This window comes from Chelonoidis abingdonii, chromosome 3 (genome assembly GCF_003597395.2).
Source record: "Chelonoidis abingdonii isolate Lonesome George chromosome 3, CheloAbing_2.0, whole genome shotgun sequence".
Lineage (NCBI taxonomy): Eukaryota > Metazoa > Chordata > Testudines > Testudinidae > Chelonoidis > Chelonoidis abingdonii.
The window spans coordinates 148,207,205-148,230,215 of record NC_133771.1 but is presented as its reverse complement, the minus strand read 5'-3'; the positions used below and the strand labels follow the sequence as shown (position 1 = coordinate 148,230,215).

General features: G+C 38.1%; 1 protein-coding gene across 1 annotated transcript in view; it reads left to right on the top strand.

The window, feature by feature from the left end:
* The window catches only part of TFB2M (transcription factor B2, mitochondrial), a 29,571-nt gene extending 11,855 nt beyond the window's left edge, over nt 1-17,716 (top strand). Inside the window, exons 7-8 of the mRNA XM_032801061.2 lie at nt 500-651; nt 5,430-17,716. Coding sequence (XP_032656952.1) covers nt 500-651; nt 5,430-5,616 — 339 coding nt within the window. The 3' untranslated portion in view covers nt 5,617-17,716. The remainder of the gene's footprint in view (nt 1-499; nt 652-5,429) is intronic.
* Nucleotides 17,717-23,011: the final 5,295 nt, after the last annotated feature.

Below are 23,011 nucleotides of genomic sequence, written 5' to 3'. Positions count from 1 at the left end.
CAACAGTATTCCATATTTGTCCAAAAGACAGATAATTAATGAGAGTTAAATTCAAATTTTTCCAGGATAGAAAGGACCATTATGATTATTTAATGTAACCTCTTGCATAACACAGGCCAAAATAACTTCATCTGAAAATTTCCTCATCAAGCCTATAACTTATGTTTGAGCTATAGCATATCTTTTAGAAAAATAGCCAGTCTTGATTTAGAGACTCAAAGTGATGTGAAATCCACCATCAGGGGTTAATTACCTTCACTGTTTTAAAAATGGTTAATTACCTTCACTGTTTAAAAAAAGAATTGCACATTATTTTTAGTTTGTATTTATCTAGCTTCGGGTGCCAACCATTGGATCTCATTACGCCTTTTTCTGCTAACTGAAAGAGTGGTTTACTTTGAGGAGTCTTTCCCTGTGATTTAAAGAAATACACTATTTGTATCAAGGAAATGCAATCTTAGCTATGACCTATTTTCATTAACTTTTGTTGTTGTTGCAGCTGCTGCCAAACGACCACTTATGTTTAGTACGAATGACCCCACGGAGGGATTTATTTACAGGTGGCATGACAACCACAAATTCATCAACTTTTATTCATATGGTAAAACAGTGTCTGGCTAAACGCAAGTCTAAACTAATTGATAGACTTAAGTAAGTATATGGAAAAGTTACATTACAGTTTTTCACAGACAAATGACTGAAGGGTTTAGGACAATTTAGTAGTGTTTTGATCTTGAAGGATTATTCTTTATGGTCCAAATACAGTTTAGTATTCCTTTAATTCTATACCAATACACGCAGAATAAGCTTACAGTTCCTCAAAATACTCTGTGATTGAAAATGAGGATTTTGGCAACAAGTTAAAAATTACTCTGCCATTTGTAGGGCTAAGTAATTGCATACTGTAAATACTTATTTTTTAAATGCAGACATACTTGCCAGTATTTCTTTTTCTTGCATAAATGTATTCTCAAATGCAGTTTGCAATCATGCATGAGACTATTAAGTTGCTTATCAAAATCAGCATTGCCAACCAACAACTCTGTAGCTGGATATTTTTTAATACATGAAACTATATAATAGAACTAGTTTAGAAGAGGGGTTTGTGTGTTTGTTCTATAAGAGATTGGGAGATAATGTAGTCTGCAAATTATTAAATTTTATAAATCGTGCTAGCTTCTTGCATGTTAAAAAAAGATTTTCTTCTCTGTCAATTTATTAACAAGTTTCTTTGCCTGGCTTTGTTTCTGTAAATGCCCTTTAAAATATTTGGGTTTCCAATTATATTTTTGGGTTTGTATATAAATCTGAATTTCAACAAGATATTCTACATAATGCTGCATTAAAATACTTTAGAAAAGTAATTAGCTAAAATATTGTTCTGTGATGTGCAGGCATGCACTAGTCCCTGAACGACAGGCTGGAGCCAACAGCTGGGGTAAAATTGAGGAGGCCCTATCCTGGCCTAGGGCTGGGCTATGTGAACAGGAAGAGGGAGCTCAGAGAGAGCGAAGTGGAAGCTATGCAGGCTGTGGTGGGTGGTGGGTTCTTTCCTCTCAGGTTCTAGGAGACTAGTCCAATTAGTGTCTGTGTGGGAACAGAAGCAGGATTCAGAGGTGAGGGCCTTATGAACTGTTTGTTTGAATTGCTCCTGTCCTGAGCCTTATTAAAAGAGGATATGCTCTTCTGTTAATTTGTGCTGGCTTCTCTGTGCCCCTAGCTTTTAAAGTAAATCTGTTGCTGTCAAGCTTGCGAATGAAGGTGGGCACTCCCACAGTGCAACACTGGGCTGCAACGGGGCAGACAGGGACTGCCCCACCTTTACATATGGATTAAAAACTGTGTCACTGATAATCGTTAAAAAGAATCATCATTAGGGCTGTCAAGCGATTAAAAAAATTAATTGCAATTAATCGCACTGTTAATAATAGAATACCATTTATTTAAATTTTTTTAAATTTTTTCTACATTTTCAAATATATTGGTTTAATTACAATACAGACTACAAAGTGTACAATGCTCATTTTATATTTATTTTTCATTACAAATATTTGCACTGTAAAAAAACAAGAGATTTTTCAGTTCGCCTAATACAAGTACTGTAGTGCAATCTCTTTATCTTGAAAGTTGAACTTACAAATGTAGAATTATGTACAAAAAAATTGCATTCAAAAACAAAACAATCTAAAATTTTAGAGCCTGCAAGTACATTCAGTCCTTTTTCTTGTTCAGCCAGTTGCTCAGACAAACAAATTTGTTTACATTTGCAGGTGATAATGCTGTTCGCTTCTTATTTACAGTGTCACCTGAAAGCGAGAACAGGCATTTGCATGGCACTGTTGTAACTGACATTGCAAGATATTTACGTGCCAGATGTGCTAAAGCAGGGTTTCTCAGACTTTTGTACTGGTGACCCTTTTCACACAGTAAACCTCTGAGTGTGACCCCTCTTATACATTAAAAATGCTTTTTAATATAATTAATATCATTATAAATGCTGGAGGCAAAGCGGGGTTTGTGGTGGAGGGTGATAGCTCGTGACCCCCATGTAATAACCTTGCGACCCCTGAGAGGTCCCAACCCCCAGTTTGAGAACCCCTGCACTAAAGATTCATATGTCCCTTCTTGCTTCAACCACCATTCCAGGGGACATGTGTCTAGGCTCATGATGGGTTCTGCTCAATAACAGTCAAAGAAGTGCGGACCGACGCATGTTCTTTTTCGTTATCTGAGTCAGCAAGAGGTTAACAAGAGGTTGGTTTGTTTTTTTTTGGTCGTTGGGTTCTGTAGTTTCTGCATTGGAGTGTTGCTCTTTTAAGACTTCTTTAGCATGCTCCACACCTCGTTCCTCTCAGATTTTGGAAGGGACTTCAGATTCTTAACCTTGGGTCGAGTGCTGTAGCTATGTTTAGAAATCTCACTTTGGTACCTTCTTTCCGTTTTGTCAGATCTGCAGTGAAAGTGTTCTTAAACTGAACAACATGTGCTGAGTCATCATCTGAGACTACTGTAACATGAAATATATGGCAGATTGCGGGGAAAACAGAGCAGGAGACATACAGTTCTCCCCCAAGAAGTTCAGTCACAAATTTAATTAATACATTATTTTTTTTAATAAGCATCATCAACATGGAAGCGTGTCCTCTGGAATGGTGGCCGAAGCATCTGGCACATAAGTACCTTGGAATCCCATGAAAATGCTTTCACTTTCTGGTGATGTTGTAAATAAGAAGAGAGCAGCATTATCTACTGTAAATGTAAACAAACTTGTTTGTCTTAGCGATTGGCTGAACAAGAAGTAGGACTGAGTGGACTTGTAGGCTCTGAAGTTTTATATTGTTTTGTTTTTGAGTGCAGTTATGTAACAAAAATCTACATTTGTAAGTTACATTTTCACAGCAAAGAGATTGCACTACAGTACTTGAATGAAATGAATTGAAAAATATTTATTTTATCATTTTTACAGTGCAAATATTTATGATAAAAATAATATACACTTTGATTTCAGTTACAGCACAGAACACAATATATATGAAAATGTAGAAAAACATTCAAAACATTTAATAAATTTCAATTGGTATTCTATTGTTTAACACTGCAATTAAAACTGCAGTTAATCATGATTAATTGTTTAAATCACGATTCATTTGTTTTGAATTAATCGCTTGAGTTAACTGTGATTAATCAACATCCCTAGTAATGATTAATGGGATAGTGTTCTAATGGGAAAATATGTCAAGTTACATTATGCAGAGTGCCGTAGGGATGCCAATTCTAATAACATTTCTGTTAGTGAGTGGGAACCTAGCGTAAACTGAATCACAGAAGGCTAACAACCCCAGAACAATCAAACTCACAGTGCAACATAGAGAAGTTAGACTGTTGAGCTGCGACAAGCAAAATAACCACCAATTTTAGGCTGATCATACAGCAACAACTCTGTTAGTGTTGCTCAACCTTATAACTCCTTTTCAGGTGAAATTTGGTTCATATGTTCTCAGGGAATAAATAAAAATGGCTGTTTTTTAAGCTCAGGCAGACTAGGATAAGATGTTTTTCTAAACAAAATTTAGTAGTGTTTTTGTTGTTATAACAGCTCTAAGCCCTCAGTAGGAGGTGATGGAAACTTGAAGTTTGGTAGGTCCCTAGGTCATAGATAGGCCTTTCAGTGCTTAGGTGAAAATTGGTTTTGATCTGAATCATGTTTTTTGAAAAGTAATGCACATCTGTACGCTGTTTTTAAAAGAAATCTGCCAGCATTACATTGGCATGTCACATGCATGTATGGTTTAGCTGAGAGGAAACTTTGAATAGCTGCTCTCACTATTTCATTTGATTTATGTATACATGCAGCATAAAGCTGAGTAGATATTGAATTTAATACGTACAAAATACTAAAATCAAAAGTAGACTAAATAAAACACTGTTGAAAATAGATTGCACAGTGCGTCAGACTGGACGCCCTAAAGTGGTTTTCTGCTATCTAATTTATAAATTAAGCTTTTAAATTATTTGTCAGTTTTGCCTACCAATATTTTTTAGCCCCTCACTGTAAGACATTCAGGCCTCCTTATCCACTGTTACTCCATTTACTGCCTGTGGTGTGGTTATTAGTGTTCTCTTACCATTCATGGGAAATGAATGCTACCTCAGAAGGACCAGCCTCTGGTTAACTATTTCAATAAAGAAACTGGTTTTTCTTTCATTTGTTGCCAGTGGTTTGTAGTCAATCTTCTGGTAGTTGGATAATCCCCCTGGCAATATGCTAATGAAGTTCTATAACTCATTCAGCAAGACTGGTATAAAAGGGTATCATAGATTCCTTCCTTGTAGATTGTCAAATTGACAGCGTGCTTACTTTCCAGTAGCTGCTTATGCCAGGATCTGTAGCTGGCCTTGTGTCTCTTCATTTGCAGCTAATGTGTATTAATAAACAAACATACTTTTTCCTTGCCTTGAAAATAAATGCAGTCAAGATATCTGTAGGTACTGTTCAAGGCCTAAATTGGATAGCAGTGACATAACATGAGTGGGAGAGATAGTGAGTGCAGTAAAACAGACCACCTCATGTAGTGGGAGAAAAGGGAGGTATAATTAAACCCTTCAGACTCTCGCCCTCATAAATTTCATTGTCCCCAGACATTGGAATCTAAACCCATTCATGCCCTAGGTTCTGTATTATTTCAGTTGTACAATGAATAGAGGGGAAAATTCACCATCTGAAAAGTTTGTGATTAAACTCATGAATCTAATGGACAGAGGTCTCTATCATCAGCATTCACAGAAAACAATTGGTGTCACAGAAGAGAATTCTTGACAGCCTGAAATCGAGAGAGAATTGTGCCCAGTGTTGCATCTTACTGTTGTTTTCTTTTTAACTGAAAGAAATGCTAAAACGTGACTTTTTTTTGTAATGTCTTGTGTTTCAGCTCATGGAGTCCAGACAGTGGGAGTAAAATGTTAAGGGAGCTAGAAATACCGGAAAACATTATAACAGGCAATTTGTACCCAGAAGAGTACAGACGCCTTTTTGAAGCTATGGAACACTCTAAAGAATTTAGTCAAAGCTGGCTCTATGATGAAGTCTTGGAAAATAACAGGAACATAAACTTCTAAATCTAAACCTGCTGGTTTTTAAACAAATTATTTGTTTCAGTGACTATATTGTGATGCAAATAATAAGAAATGGGCTCAAAATTTTAGAATTCCATCAGTAAAGATTATGTTGTCCCCTGCACAAATCAGAAGATTAAAGTTGCATAGATGCAACAGCCTGTCTACACAGGGAAAAAACCTGTTTAAACCATGTGTAGGCATGGCAGTTAACAGGTTGTTCTGTATGCATGGGATTGAAATCAAATGTTGCATCTTCTCTAGCAGCATAATGGCAACTGTTGTTGCTCTTGGAAATATGGCATAAAATGTACTGTCTTTGTTGCTACTCTACTGTATATTTATTATATTTTAAATAGTATGAGACCAAATACTTGTGCAATTTGGATTTGGGTGTCAAAATACTTAATTATTATGATTAACTCTTTCACAGTGCCCCAAAATGTTTAGACCCTTTACAAATATAAGATCTATTTTCCTTCTCCCTGGCGTAAGGAACATAGTCTAAAATTGACATGATACAATAATAGTTACGAACAAAGGGGTGAGGAAAAATGGGAGAGTGGAAAACAACAGTAGAATAATATGGGTACTCAGGTTAGTTATATGTGTTTCTTGTTTTAATGTATGCTCTGCATTATATAGAGTGATGTGGTGGGGAGAGGGGAATATTCATAGTAATTTTTAAAAACTGAAATTTCAAAATTCAGAAGATGTTGATCACTCTTCTACATACCCTGCCATCCATCCACATGCATATAGTCTTTGCTATCTTATTTGCATCTAAAATTTTTCCACCAGACCTTTGAACATTGTATAAGCCATGAAAATTCTCTCTTCCCCACAACCTATGCCCTTTATATAATTGTTAAAATGTGTGTTTATTATATGTATATAAGCACAACCCACTAAAATTTTATTCCTAGTCAAAGTACTTGTTTACACTCTCCTCAGCTACTATTCTCCCTCATTAACCAACTCTTTCCTATTTCCCCTGTCCATTTGGTGTTGAGGCTGGTAGGGAGTGGGAGGTGTCAAGGAGTGTTCCTGTAAGTGTCTAGGTACAAGACAGCAGCATATCTGTTAAGTATAGGCTTGGGTAGCTCAGATACTGGGAAGTTGTGCTGCTTCAGTCTCTGCTAATGGAGAAGCGTGTCTTGATTCTCCAGGAGGGATGGTAGGAAGCAGTGGCTGGGCCATTATTCCTGCCCTACTACTGCAGTCCCTGCTACTGGAGATAATCTGCGAACAATCTTTTGCAATATTTAAATGCTGAAACTGCCAGAAGGTCTGTTTCATGTACTCTCCGTTCCATCCTACAGCATTAACTAAATCCTGGAATGACTCTTGTAAATATAGATTCTTATAATATCTAAGTGATCACTGTTGCTGAGTTAGCATATAACAGGAGGAATTTAGTTTCTGCTGTAGCAGTAATAGGTGATAACTGAATGTTCTTGCTGATGCAGCCATCCAGCAAGAGTTAATATTGTAACTCCTCCTGTGCGTTTTTTTCCTCGGGCATCAAATGCCTGGTTCTTGTTGCAGCAAGATATCTGCACTAAATCAAGATGCTAAAGAATAAAGGGGAGATTGTCATTATAGAGTGACTGACTTACCTGTGTTATTGAAAACACTAAAATATGTGAGCAGTGAATTGGAAAAAATAATTTAGTGTCACTCTTAATGCTATTTGTTTACACACTTCAGGAGTCGGTACATGGTATAGTGTTTGGAGCAGAGGATTGGGAATTAGGAGGTTTGAGTTCTGTTTCTGGCTCTGCCATTAACTCTAACCTTGGGCACCTCTTTGTCCCCTTATGTAAAATGGGGAGAGTGATGCCTGCCTTTGTAAAGTGAGATCCCAAAGCAGTCAACTTGGACATCAAAACTGAAGTGCCTATAGCTTCGCTTTAATCTCATGCCCTAGCCCATTGTTGCAATGATCTGTTGCTGACTGCCATAGGGCAATGCTATAATGATTATATTGGTCTGTTTAACATTAATATTAGAGTAAATGCAACAACTAAGTGTTCTTTTTTAATTTTTTTTTACCCAGAGTCCATGTGGAGGGATTGTATATTTATAAAGAAGTCCTTGTTCCGTACCAATGTAGTGTCCTTCCAGCACTTCTAAGGCAGCACAGTAGTTGGTGCTTTTGTATATATTCTGGCATATGTGGGCCTTACTTAGCAGCTGTTCTACAACATGATACCAGGGTTACGGGTTAGTGATGATGTAATTGAGTTAATAAGGACAGAAACAGGAGATGCATCCAACACAAACCTGGCTGTAATTGTGTGGCAAAGAAGAGAGAGGGCTATAGTCATGGGACGGTCATATCCGAAATCTTCAGTTTGCAATAGTTTCTTAATCCAAACAGCAATTAAAAATGATTTGTCATCTCTTGAGTATGCTCTTCAAGATGTAATGAGATGAGACTATTGATAGGCATTCTATTGACAAGTTAAACAATATTTCTGCACAGAGGGCTTGAAATATAATATTGTCTGTCTTGTAAAACAAGTCGTCTTTTGGAATGAAAGTTGAATGCTGATCCAGGCACCTAGTTCTGATCCTTTGCCATGGAGGAGAACCAGCTTCATGTGGAAGTCTGTCTTTATTCCTGACCAGACTGGGTTTAGCATGCTCAGTTACTGGGGAGAAAATATATCTGTGTTTTCAATAGTGTCCTCTGCAGATGACTAAGGAGCAGTATCGATGGGCTTAGAAAGAAAATCCATGTACTTAGGATAATGGTTGTGCTATGGGAGAAGTAAAGTAGATCAAAGTGGGAGGTTATTTCAGGGGACCCACAGAATTGCTCTGAGCAGGGGAACAAGGTGGGAAGAAGAATTGTGAAAGAGAATGCTTTGCATCTCTTGTGTTTAATTACAAGTAATAATTAATACATTTATGTTGTGGAAAATGTAAGAAAGAATGATTCCAGAACAGACCTTGGATTTGGCCTGACCATTAGAGAGAAATGTGTCTCTCAGCCTGCCTTCTCAACCTGCTGAGTTTGTGCTAATTGAAACAGGCCTGCCAGTTTGCAAGGCCTGTGCTAATTGTAGAAAAAACATCCAGAAACAAAGAGTTTGTTCTAAAAGTAACAAGATAATGGCTGTCCTTTATGGCTGGTACAACTTTGTTTTCCTAAACTCCAGAATAAGATTTGTGATGAATAGACTTATTGAAGTCTGCCGTGTCCCAGTGATTTTAGAATGGTATATTAAAGGATGGGTAGGTGATAAAATGGAAATGTGACAGGATATATGTTGGAGTGTGATATCCTATGTATAATTAAATGAGGAATGAAAGATTAAAGGTTGAAGTGTCAGCCTTAAAATAAGACTGTTTGGCTGAAGAATACAGTGGACAAGATAGCCTGATAACCCTGAAGGCATACTTGCCCAAAGGACAGAAGGGCAAAGAACCAGATAACAACATACTGTCATTCCATCACTGCTGTGCCATCTGCGTGATTGATTACCACCTCAAACATAAGAACAGCATGACAAGGCAAATACATGAGGATGGATCCCTGTAAGAACAGACCCTGAAGACTGAGGACTTTGGGGTCTGATTCTGCAGACCAACTTCCAGGAGCATCAGATGCGTGCCTCACAAGGCCCTGCTCCCTCCTCCTGTCCAGGCCAGTGGCTTGGCACGAGCAACTCGAAGGCTGGTAACTGATGATAAGCCGGGGGGGGGGGGAGGAGAGAGAGAGAGTGTGTGAGAAATTGAATGGAATGTTCTAGCTATAATTGACTGCTTACTATGATTCTTTCTGTATTCACAGTGTGGCATTTTGCCTTATCCTCTTTAATAAGATCCTGCTGATTTTTATTTTATTGGTATAACATATATCACTGTAGGGTTTATTCTGAAAAAAAAAATCTGCATTTCACAAAATATGAAATGTACCTGTATATTATATCAATTGTTTTTCTAGTTTGTTTCAAATAATTCTAACCATAATTCTCAGAATTTCACATGCCTGAATTGTTTGAAAATATTTGGTGTCAAGCTGTTTTATTCATATAGAGCAGGGCCCTCCTCTGATAGCAGGGAGTCATGTTGCATGAAAGAGTGGAATCTATTACCTGAAGAGAGAGAGGCTCTTAGCAAAATGATCCTGTACTTTAGTGCCACAATAGCCATGCACATCACAAAGGATCATAGCAGGATCACGTAAAGATAAAATGTATCTATCTATATACTGATGTGTCAAGAAGCACATAAAGGCAGGGAAAAGTTTGAAATGGCATTTTGATTTGTGGAGGAGATTCCTAATGAAGGTCCGTGCAAATGGATGCCGTAGGCTTAAATATCTTTTTGACCACTGGTCCATGACCAGTGCTTAGAACAGGGCCTGAAAGCATTTCTGCTTGCTCTGCCAAAATATTCCTTGGCCTTAGTCACATAATTCATTACAATTGTGGCTTTAACTGGTTTTAAATGTTAACTGTTAAAAAGTGTATTAAAGAAAGCTAATCCCTCTGCTATTGTTCTCTCTTTCAATAAAATGCAAGAAGTCATTTGAAGCCTAGTCAAAATAGCAGCTTGTGTAGAACCCAGAGGAAGGAACTAAATTCCAATGTGAAATAAATTGAAGAAAAATATCAAGACCTTGTTGTTCAGACATTTCTCCTCTTCATTCTGTTGAGCCATGGTAAGTGCCTTGGATTGAAGCATTTTTGAACTATTGAGAGGCTTAAAGGTATTGAAAAAATGATTCTAACTGATTCCCATGCTTTAATATCTTGCTTCCCCACTCCCAAAATTCTGATGGGATTTTTAGCAATCAGTATCCCAAACAGCAACATAGTTTAATGCCATTTGAAAGCTGAAATCAGAGGGTTTTTTAAGATGGTAAAGCCTTAGATTCCAGCTGCACTGTTTGTGATAGTAGCTACTAGGTATGTCTGAATTAATACCTGGGCTAGAAACAAATGCTAGCCCTGGTTGCTTTGGAAATATGACTATAAGCCTTTTGCTAGTTCCTTAGAACAGAAAGGCTATTGTGACACTGGTTCAGGACTGCATATAGATGCATACTTTATATATTCAGTAAACTTTTGTGCTATGGATTAGTATAACTTTAAATTCCTGAAGGAATTTAGAGAACTAAAAATAACTCCTTGAAAGTGTAGTGAAATACATACTTTAATTCAGTTTCTTCTTGTAGTTTTCCTTAGAGGAAAGTATACGTGTTGCAAGGGAGAGGAGCATCAAATTATGTAATTCAAAAGTGTAAATTGGTGCTATTGGACCATCTTTTTACCTCACAACAGTGAAAAAGAACACTTAATTTTATGACTGCAAAATATATTTTCATAAATCTTATAAGCATGTAAACTTTAAATAATCAATTTGGTAGGCACATGTTGGCTTTATTTATATGGTTATGCATATAGTGCCTTAAATTTGCACTGAGATATGTTCCCATCTCTAAAGATGGAGATAAGATTACAGCTATATACTACTACATTGTCAGCAGTTTTAATGCTTTTAGCCGTTCTAGCCGTAAGATGCACCTTAAGGTGATCTGAAAAGGAGAAAGGAAAAAAAAGGGTTGAAGTCTTTATTTACTACCTTATTATGTGTAAAAAAGACCTAAAAATAGGGTGTTGGAAGTTTTGTTTTCCGAAAAGTATCTTGACTTCTTAAAACTTTAATCCCCATGCCCCATCATGCATACATGTATAATCAAGCCTAAAATCACTTTCATTTTTTCAGATTTTATAAAAGCGAAGCTAGAAATCACATAAAGGAAACAGAACTACATAGGTTTGGTGTCATTTCATATCAAGAGATCAATAAGTCACCAAAATACTCCACAGAAAGATAATTAATTCAGCAGAGCCTATAGAAAATCAGATAGCATAGCAAACTCAAAACATTCCTTTGGCCAGGACATTCCCATTGACTTCAGTTGCAATTCTATGTTGCAAGGCTTGCAGCAGCAGTCCTATAAGAGCAGCATAATGAATTTCCCTATTTCTGCCAGTTGCACTGAATACATCTCAAGTTCATACCAGATCCACAGATTATCATACTAAAATATTTAAAATTGTGTGATGCAGAAAAATTGTGGAGTATCTCCTTTGCATTTTACATATTATTGCAGCACTTAATTGATATAGTATTGTCATATAAAATGGCAAGATTTTAAAATTACCTTGATACTAATTAAGTGATAAGCTCCTTGGGGCAGGGTCTGTCTCCTATAGGAACAGCATCTGGACCTCAGGGTGCTATTGTGTAATACAGATAATAAAAGATTGATGTGGCAGTTTAAATTCCACAGAATAACATGAATGAATGTAAATAAATCTTTTGAAGAATGACTACTTTGAATTCACTGATATGATGTATATAGTTTCATGCAGGTTCAGCCTTATTAGTTAAATAATCACTGCTTTGTTTCATATATTATTTATTAGGAGCACTGTTTAGGCAGACAGACTTGCTATACCAATTCAGAGCAGCAATCTATCATGTTTTGTATCTTGCCTGTGGTTCATGTGGTGAAAATCTCTCTCATGCCCCTAACCTCTTTTATAATAACCTACATCTCAGGGAAGACTTGTTGAATCTCTGTGATGATCTGTTCACATCTTCAGTTATGAGTCTGGAATACTTACATCCTGCTATATGTAATTACCAGTGTTATTGGTCATAAAATTACTTAGCCACAATAGTTAAGGGCATACCTGCCTTTCCTGTGAATTCCTACAAGTTATCAAATGTATGAAGAAGTATTTCACTTATTTCTAGCCATTAATTTCAGTGGTACAGGATTAATTAATTTTTCATCGTGTGTGTGTGTATACATATATATGTATATATGTGTGTGTATATATGAGACTTGAGTTCCTGTATTTTTTTATTTTGAAATGTTTACACATAATAGATGATAGTTTAACTATGCTTCCTCTAAGTCGAAAAGGCTTTGCAAAACGTAATTAAGATAATATCACTATGGGCCAGAGTAGTTTTCCTGTGTATGAAAATGGGGACAATAAAAACAGTTAAGGCCTAGATCCTTAAAGGTGTTTAGGCACCTAACATTGATTTTAATCCCTTTGAGGATCTGGGCCTAAATGGCTTCCTCAGGGATGGAGAGCAAGTCCATGGCAGATCTGGAATTAAGTCTCAATTCTCAGAAGTTATCAGCTGGCATCTTGTGCTTATTCAGCAACCCATATGCCTCAGTGTTGCCTACCCATGATTGCTCAAGGTAGATATGCTGTTCTATGCTTTCCACTCTGGTGAAAAAACAGTTGTTTGACCATACATTCTGGAATACCAAGTCCAACTGAAACTAGGGGTAGCTTAGGTAAGAAGAATAGAATTTGAACCAGGACAGATGCCTATACTATTGTAGAATATATCATGGAAGGTATATTCACTAGAAGTGGTCAGCACCTGTATTTTACAAGCCCTCTGAAAGTCAGTTATCAAGCTAGAGTGTTAAGTTCAGTACTGACTAGCAGTCCCCCCTTCTGCATCACCAGTACCACTTTCTTCTGCTAGACCCTGTAATGGTCTGACTAGATGTTAGAGCCACAGGTGAATTTGGTGACCTCCCATAAATGTAAAATTGTGGTACAAACAGGTAAATTTTCCACTTCTTGTTGGAGTGAGTCTACACATGTATATAGTTTGGCTTTATAGATTATAACAATATAAATCTCAGCCTAAATTGGCTATTCCTAGAGTGTCCCTAAAATTGCCATTTTCCCAGTCACAACCTTCAGCATGGTTGCAAACAGGTCCAAAAGGAGTGTGACCATCCTCCCTTTCTTTATGGCTGAATGAGAGTCCTGAATTGTTTTCCATTTTAATTAACGGTCTAACCATATGAAAAAGGTTGAGAACTACTGTTCTTGTTCCTCTGCCAAGGAGACATTCTGCTTGGAGCTTATAGGGGCCAGCAGCCAGCATGAGTCAGCAGTAACTACTTTTCTTCATTATGGAGTTCTAGCACCTGATCTAGAGTGGATCAACCAAGAAACCCAACATTTTACCACTTTACTTGTGGGTACATTTCTAAATATTTAACATTACTCCCCAAAATAGGAAAATCAGACTTTTAAAAAAGGCTTATACCCACACAATCAACGTTACTAAAACTCTTACTGTCAGGAATATTGTGTGGAAAAAATAAATAATAATAATGCCCTGTAACATACTTGACTCATGCCTGCAATGATGGGAGATGATTTTCACCTCGTAATTATCTCCAGGAAATGAGTCAGCAATAAAGTAGTTAAACCTCTTGGCTGACGACTAAGAAATTATAGTAATATTGACTAAGTTTATTTCTGCCCTCCAAAGAAAGTTATACCACGTGGTTCTGAGACAGGAATGGGACAGAAGACCAAAAGTCAATTATAAAACTAATCATGTAAAAGGTCAGCATGTAATGTCTGTCTAATCTGTATGAGAGATTATTATAAATCTGTGCTAGGCTTCAAAGTCCTCTGGCTGCTTTTTTCAAATATACACATAAGAATCATTCACTTCAACCTAGTGGATCAACTGCAGAAAGAGACAAGTATACAATAATTGATGACCATCCATTTGTTCACAAAACTCCATCTATGCTTGGAAGTTAAGTCCCTGATGCTGCAAACATTTATGCATGTATATTTAACTGAAGTGAATGGAATTGCTTGCATGTTTAAAATAAAGCACAGTAACATGCACAAGCATTTGTAGGAGCAGAGTCTAACCCTACTGCTGGAAGTCGTTGTCAGCAACAGTGTATTGGTACTGAAAGTAGGGTGACCAGATGTCCAGATTTATAGGGATATTTGGAGCTTTTTCCCTGTCCCGATTTTTCACACTTGCTGTCTGGTCACCCTAACTGAAAGTGATTTACTCACGAGTAGGACTGGGACAATATTGGGTTCAGCATCGCATCAGAAAGTTCAATCTAAGTCTATTTTGCGTTGAAAAGACAAAGTGCCACCACATGTCTTGGAATGGGAATGATTGCAGTAAAAATATTTTTTAAATGAGCAATTTTTTCTAATATTTAAAAAAAGTATTTCAAGGATCTCAAGGAACAGGTGTATTTGTGACCTTAAAAGAAAGATTGCAGTAGTTTAGAAAAGTTTCATGTGTGCTATGGGGAGAAGTAGGAATGCCAAGGCCTATGGACTGATAGAAAAGTAGTATTTTGGGTATTTTTCATTGTCTCGGGGGGGGGGGTGTTTCTGAAGTGATTGGCTCAATTTTATTAACTATAAACATATTTTTGCACATTGCAAAACAGTGGAAAGGTAACAAGCATTGAATGAATCTGACAAAGCAGGCAGGAGCTGGGAAATGCTATCTGCATGTCTCCAAATGTTTCTTCTGTTGGATTGGAATAGCTGGCCTACTGCAATCTCCATTTCTCCTGAGCAGGCTGCTGTTATTGCAGAAACAAAAAGGAGTCTGGTGGCACCTTAAAGACTAACAGATTTATTTGGGCATAAACTTTCGTGGGTAAAAAAACCTCACTTCAGAAGCATGGATCTTCAGTCTTTAAGGTGCCACTGGACTCCTTGTTTTTGTGGATACAGACTAGCACGGTTACCCCCTGATACTTGACAGTATTGCAGAATCACTCCAAATTATGTTACTGTTTTTGAGGTTGGCATTGGAGGACTAGCATGAAACTACCAAACTAATTTAAGACCTAACCCAAGTCTTCAGCAATAAATCTTGTATGTACTAATCCACAATGCATTTTCCCAAATACTGCCCTCAGGTTATGCACATGTAAATCCTCCTGGCTACACTGGGAGTTGCCCATGTCTAGCTGACAGCAGAATTTGGCCCATTATCTTTTCTATGAATTGCGAAGGCTGTGCTGCTGTTGCTCTGGAATACTTCACTTTTGGCATTCATATGGAACGCTGGTTGTCAACCTGTGGCCCAGTCAGCACACAGCTGCAGCCCATGTGGCATCCTTAGAGCCATACAAGTAGTATTGGATGCATCCCACATAACACATTGTGGGCCGCATATGTGGCACACAATGGTAATTAGGTTAAGAATCAGAGATCTAGAATAATGTACTCTATTGAGGAAGGCACATACATCAGCTAGATATGACTGATTTATTAATGCACCCTTAACGATTCTAAATTCAGCCCAACAGTAATAAGAAATATTCCTGCTGTGCATTGCAGTGCCATAGTTTACAAGGTTTATGTCATAAAGAACAAATTGTCTAACAAACTGCCAAGTAAATACAGCAATCAACATGCAGCTGTCATTTATGGTCAGGGAAGCTGATGACTCAATCATATCAAAATAGCTACAGAAACAGAGACTAATCAAATCAAACCTACTATAAAAAGACAATTAAATGCTAAAATGAATAAATATATAAGTACACAGCCATATTGGTATACTTTTGTGCTGCTTTTTTAAAAGGTGAATTCAGGCTAAGATTTTCAGAGGATCCTAAGGAAGATAGGTGCTTAACTCCCTTAGGCTCTTTTGAAAATCTACGACCTTGATGCTTGTGTAAGGTGCTGGATGGATTGGATAGGTCTAGACACAGAAGTCCCTGATCCACAGGACAGGTAGAGCCAATGCCAACTTTAGAGGCTTTCTTCACAGATTTTGAAGACCTAGAAATGTTCAGGATAGTCTTAATTTTTTAGTGGGGGGGCATCAGAGTAGGAAGAGTTGCTACTCATTTCTTGAGAATTTAAACCAATTGTGAGGGCAAAATCTTTCTCATGTTCCTAAATATCAAAGTGTATTCTTGACACCACCCCCCTAGAGTTGGCTGGGGTTGGCCATTAGAGGCCTATGGCCATGAGTCTCTCTGTTTCTGAGGAAACCCAGGACCAATTAGTGGCTATGGGGAATGTGTCACCCAAGTTGCTACTAGCACATGGCACCACTAATTTCATAGGCAAAGCTTGAAATGGTAATGCCACTTTTCTTCCCCAGACCTCTACCAATAAACAATGGTGTGATCATAGTGGATATGTTACATTCTGGAAAAGGGAAGAACTTGTTTTTACAATGCCAACATGCTAAGGTCTGCTTTTGTAAAGGGAAATCATGCTTCACCAATCTATCAGAATTCTTTGAAAATGTCAACATGATACAAGTGATTTTCCACCCGCTCTATCCTGTGTCAGGAATACAGCATTAAGACCATTGCCCTGCTACTACTAGCTGAAGCAAGGGAAAGATTGAAATTAAACTTTTTTTAAATGAGTAAAAATGGAATGTGAATCATAATGTTGAGATGCATATAAATATGTAATTGTTTATAGTTATAAGGGTTTAGTAATTAATAAAAAGGGTCTTGAGCGATTTCAGCCAGGGATAACAAGATGGAAGATGCGGGAAATCACAGCCAGAGAAACTAAAACGATGGTCTTGGAGCAATTTGGCCAATACCAAATAGGCAGGCTGAGGTGAGATAAAGGCCCTAGCAAAATCTGGAGGGAGTGGTCAGTTGAGCATGGCTCAGGTTTCCAATCAGATCCTGCTTTGATTGACATATGAGTTTAGAATCTGTGATTGGTCTGTTCAGGGGAATCTTAAAGGTGATTGGAGGATGGGTATGTTAATAATAAAGATTGAAGAAAGAACCAATAGGTTAAAAAGCTGTAGGTCAGGCAAGAGCTGACAGACTGTGGGGAGCAGTTGCTGTTGTCATGGTGATAACATGAATAAGCAAACTAAACCAACATTGTGAAAATCATCAAAAGCTGAACAATAAGAGCTGAAATCCCTGAAGAAATAAAAATAAAGACAAAGTAGTTAGAGTAGAAGCACTTATTGACCAGAGGGACAGAAGACTACAGAGAAGTAAGTATGATGACTCCAACATAAGGGTATGTGTGTTTAAATAAGAACTTGCTGTCAGCATCCTGCATGTGACTGATGATCACATGTGGAATTTAACTATTTCCCATTGTATAATAGTACAGTGTTAAGGTACTCTAATGTGTATATGTGCTAAGGAAATTTACTTTGTCTTTTTAATGTATGCCTTTTGAAAGAATTTATGATGCTTTAGATGTACTATATTAAGACGTGTCAAATAAAAGTTACTTTTGTTTTTCAAAGATTACTATCTGAGTGTCACTCCTTTTGAGTGGAGGGCTGTATTCATGTTCTCCCGAGGGCTAATAGAATTAGTTTCTTCTGAGGAGTTTTCCCAAAGGCCAGAGGAAAACCCCTAGTAAAACTCTAGCAATTCTTCTAGGGATGCCCCCATTTTCACCTGCCAAACAGACAACTTGAAGATTGAGTTACTGCTCTAGGCAGGCCATTGTGGGGGTGCCTTGAGTCTTGTTTTTGGGGGTGACAAAGGTGATCCAGTTCATATATTGTACTTGGACTTTCAGAAAGCCTTTGACAAGATCCTTCACTAAAGGCTCTTATGCAAAGTAAGCAGTCATGGGGTAAGATTGAAGGTCCTCCCATGGATCAGTAACTAGCTGAATAATAGGAAACAAAGAATAGGAATAAATACTAAGCTTTCAGAATGGAAAAAGTTGTAAATAGCAGGATCCTTGTGGTGCCTGTGCTATTCAACATATTAATAAATGATCTGAAAAAGGGGGTGAATGAAGTGGCAAAGTTTACAGGCAATACAAAATTACTCAACATTGTTAAGTCCAAAACTGACAGTGAAGAGTTACAAAGGGATCTCACAAAACTGGGTGACAAAATAGCAGAGGAAATTCAGTGTTGCTAAGTGCAAAGTAATACATACTGGAAAAAATAATGCTAACTACGCATACAAACTGATGGGTCCTAAATTACCTGTTACTACTCAAGAATGAGATTTTTGGAGTCGTGGATAGTTCTCTGAAAATATCTGCTCAGTATGCAGCAGCAGTCAAAAAAGCTAACAATATAATGAAAGGGACAGGTAAGAGAAAATATGACACTAAATTCATGGTACTCACGCACCTTGAACACTGCATACCGTTCTGGTTGCCCCATATCAAAAATATTGTTTGCAAATGGGACAGGGGAGGGGAAAAAAATGGTTAGGGGTATGGAACAGCTTCCATACAAAGAGAAATGAGAAACTGGGCTTGTTCCTTCGTCATCCCTTCTCTAAAAGGGGAATGTGATCAAGGTCTATAAAATCATGAATGGTGTGGAGAAAGGGAACAGGAAATTGTTATGTATCCCTTCAAATAACATAAGAACCAAGGTCACCCTCTGAACTTAATAGGCATTAAGTTTAAAATAAACAAAAGGAAATACTTCACACAACGCAGTCAACCTATGGAATTCATTGCCAGGGGATGTTGTGAAGGCCAAAAGTATAACTACTTTCAAAAAAGAATTTAGTTAAGTTTGAGGATAGGTGCATCTATGACTATTAGCCATGATGGTTAGGGACACAATCCCATGCTCTGGGTGTCCCTAAACCTCTGATTGCCAGAAGCTAAGATTAGATGACTGGGATAGATCACTCAAAATTGCCCTGTTCTGTTCATTCCTTCCAAAGCATCTGGCACTGGCCACTATCAGAAGACTGGATACTTGGCTAGATGGACTGTTGGTCTGACCCAATAGGGCCTGTCTTATATTTTTATGATGGTAATTACTTTGTTCAAAGTTACCGTGAGCTGGATGTGGATTAATGGATGATTCTTTAGTTCACTCTCATTCAGTCCTACATAATATGTTGTCTGTATTATGTAAATATATTTTAGCGATAGTTACTAATATTATTTCAAAGTCACATTCTTAGTCTTTAAATGACTGAAGCACTATTAAAAATAATAATACTGTAGAGTATAATCCTGCAGCTCCCAAGAGAGAATAGCTAGGTGATCTCACAGGTAATTTTGTTTCCATCTCATTTTTATTCTGAGAGAAAATACTAAAGAATGTCCTATCATCCTGACCAATTTAATTTATGTACTACAGCCATAATTAATACTTTTTTTCTTTGGTATGTGATCAAATACCAAATAGGAGCATTTGATTACTGAATGCAAATACAATGTAATGAGCTACAAAAACAATCTAAATATTGTCATACTTCAGAATATTACATAATTTAAGCATTAATTCCTTAAAGCTGGGCATTCTTCTTGAGAGTTCTGGGAAGTATGAAGCAATAAAGCTTTATTCCCATGATTTATGTTTTCATGGAAAAACTGTATCTGGTATTCTGCAGTTGTATTATTTATTCCATGTGAATTTTCTGCAATTTCTATTCACTTTTTTCTGTATTATAGTTCTTGACAAAGGCACTGCAAAGCCCCATTCCTCCCTTACATTTATTCAATCGAGGTAAATGTTCCATTTTATTATTGATTGTTTTTGTTAAGTTCTGTTAGCAACCTACACTGTGCAAACACAAATGGTGTGCTCCTGGTACACTCTAAAAAGCCAAGAGTCAGGCTAGAGGGAAGGAGTACAGCGTATAAGCAAAATGATCACATGGTTGTTGGCCATGTCCTGATAATTACTATTTTTAATATAAATCTATATTAAGACTATCCACAAATACATTATCTCCACAATGAGTTATTATTTTGGCAGTAGCTTGCCCAAAGGATTATCACTAAGCATAATGATGGTGTTGATAAATGTTCAACTTCTAATGCAATCTAGTTCTGCAAGTTAATACCCCAGAATTATTGTAACAAGCTAATTTACCTATGTCAAAAATTTCACATTTTCCATTTTAGAATTTTGTGGTTTGATACGCACTGGATTTATCTTATAACAGCATTTTGGACACACATACTATCCTGTGGACTAGCATACTGCAGTTGAAAGCTAAGTAATTGAAGATGGAAAATACTAAACTGTTACTGCAAACAAAAAGGTGTTAGAAATGAAAAAGCAATTGACTAGAAGTGTTGTCTGTGTTTTTAGGATTGTTTCAACAGACACACTACTCTCATTTGCTATAGAACAGCATGTGGACCCCCCCTACTGGTACATTGAGGGAAAACACTGAGGAAAGAGGGACCAAAGAGATGAGTGACCTCAACCAACTCCCATTTCACTTACTGTAAACAGACAACACTCAGAACTGCACAGGAGCACTCTGCATCTCACAGGCTTTGGGCCTTTCTCAGTGGGTCATTGGCTCCCTGCTTCTCCCACCCTATTTACTTGACAGCTTCAATTGAATGTTCTAATTGGCTACCATTGCTCTGCAAAACCCCAAACTGCTAACTGGTGGTTTTCACTGCTATTATTATGCAGGAGTTGCCTTCCCCATGGAAACTGTCCACCATCCACACAATCTCTTGTCCTCTATCTTAATCTACATGGATGTTCACCAGATCACTATGATATCCCCCCAAGCACCAGGAACCAAACTTGTAAATAAAATGCCCTGCTTTGGGAGATTTCAGGTGAGTGTAACACACACAATCCTGATGGTAATCCTCTTTCTAGATGAACCTGACTGTGCACAATAGTCAGACCCAGTCACTCCATGTTTGTTAAAATATTACACAAGTAATTGAACTTTGAGGCAGAGAGTATCTTACAATGGATTTGTGTTCTAGAATAATGAAGCCCCCAACTCAGGTTTAGATTTCTGTTTTCTTATAGTGTAATGTCTTTAATGGAGTAGAAAAAAATGCTCTGTGACATTGTGAACTGTGTAATCATTTTCCCCTCCGCCCGCTCCAGTGCTGTGGTACACTGACCTATTTTTCTGACAAAGTACTTACTAGTATGCCAGGTGTACTGTGAGTGACTGAGAGGCAAGCATTAAGGCACATCTCTATAGGCTTTTCCATCTGAAGGGGCCTAGTAAACACTCTGTCAGCTGCCTCAGATCTTCCAGCTACTACAGTGTAGATCCACAAAGGGACTTAAGTGTTGATGCTCAGCATCTCACCAGCTAACTTTTAGGCCCCTAGAAAACCACAGAGGTCTAGCACATCATGTTAGGTGCCTAGGGTCCCTATACAATGATTGGAGAGAAAACGAAAGGTACATAAGGCCAATTAATTAATATTTGTGAAAGCACCTGGAGATGCTATAGAAGTGCAAATTATTAGAATTTAATTACTTAAGAGGTTAAATAGGAACTCAGAAGAGGAAAAGGGAATTCAATTGCCTTACTAGCATTTAGGTTAGGGTGGCTAGGAATAACGTGGTGGGCTTCTGAGTCAAATAAGAAGGTACGGTGTAGTCAGAATGTTAAATGTAACTGAGGGAGAAAAAAATTATAGGCAAAGCAGGAATTTTTTTGTTCTACTAATTAATAACCTGTAAGAGAGGCCACTGAAATGGCCATCAAGAGATGGGTATGTTGGTTAGTTCTGAATCTAGGGCTAGCCAATTACAGGTATGCCAGCTCGAAACCAGTTCAATCCATATAGTGCAAGATTACCTGAAAGAAGTGAAAGACATTCACATGACAGCATTAGTGGTACTGCTTTTCAAAGCAAGAAAAGAGGGTTTTATCTGAGAACAATGACAGGAGACAGCATCAGCTCTGCAGAGCCCCCTGCAGGAAATACAAGGTAAAGGTAGATGCTTGGGCCAGATCTGTGTCCCCATTCAAGACAGGTATCAGATGATCAGCAGGAAAAATACATGAGGGGCAGCTACAGTGCCTGTGTTAATCAAACATGAGGAGAGCAGGTTCCCCCCAATACTGTGGCCAGCCCTACCAATGAGCCCCACATTTTGTCTTCTGCCATGGACTGACTAGTTGCAGGCTCTGGAGATCTGTGATGTACGGAGGCCATGCCAATGTAAGTCCCATTTCCTCAGTCAGTGAAACTCAGCACTGGTTCCTCCCTGGTGAGGCCTTCCACTTGCTGAGATTAACCTGAGAAGTGCTGCCCCTAAGTCAGGCTCAGAGGTGCTGCTGGGAAATCCCTGCCACCATCACTGCCCAGCTGGTTCTATAGCCTCATTTCCACTGTGGGTTAGAGTAACCGCCTTTTGAAATGCAAAAAAACAGCAACATCCTTCATATGGCAAGCCTGCCACAACCCCGACAAGAGAACTCTGCAACTGGCCCTCCCCTTCAACAGCCACTTACAGTATCTAGCAAGACAGGGTTGGTCTGAAGGAAAATTGTACCTTGGGTGAACTTGTATTTTGGTGCCCTTGGCCCCCATGGTTCCCTCCCAGAGGCCCCCTGCCTCCCACTAGTGCTTCATTGGTATTGAAAGGTGCCAGGGCTCAGTCACAGCAAACTCTGGCACAAATTAAGCACTGGGTCGGTGGCTAGAAAGTCGTGGCTGCTGGTTGGGCACCTAGCTCTAAAGGCAGTGCTGCTGCCAGCAGCAGCAGAGAAGAGTGTCGTGATATATGGTAAATTGCCACCATTTGTGCTGCACTGTGTCCTCTTCACTCCTAACCCCTGCACTCCCTCCTGTGCCCCTAACCTTTACACTTCCCTCCTGTG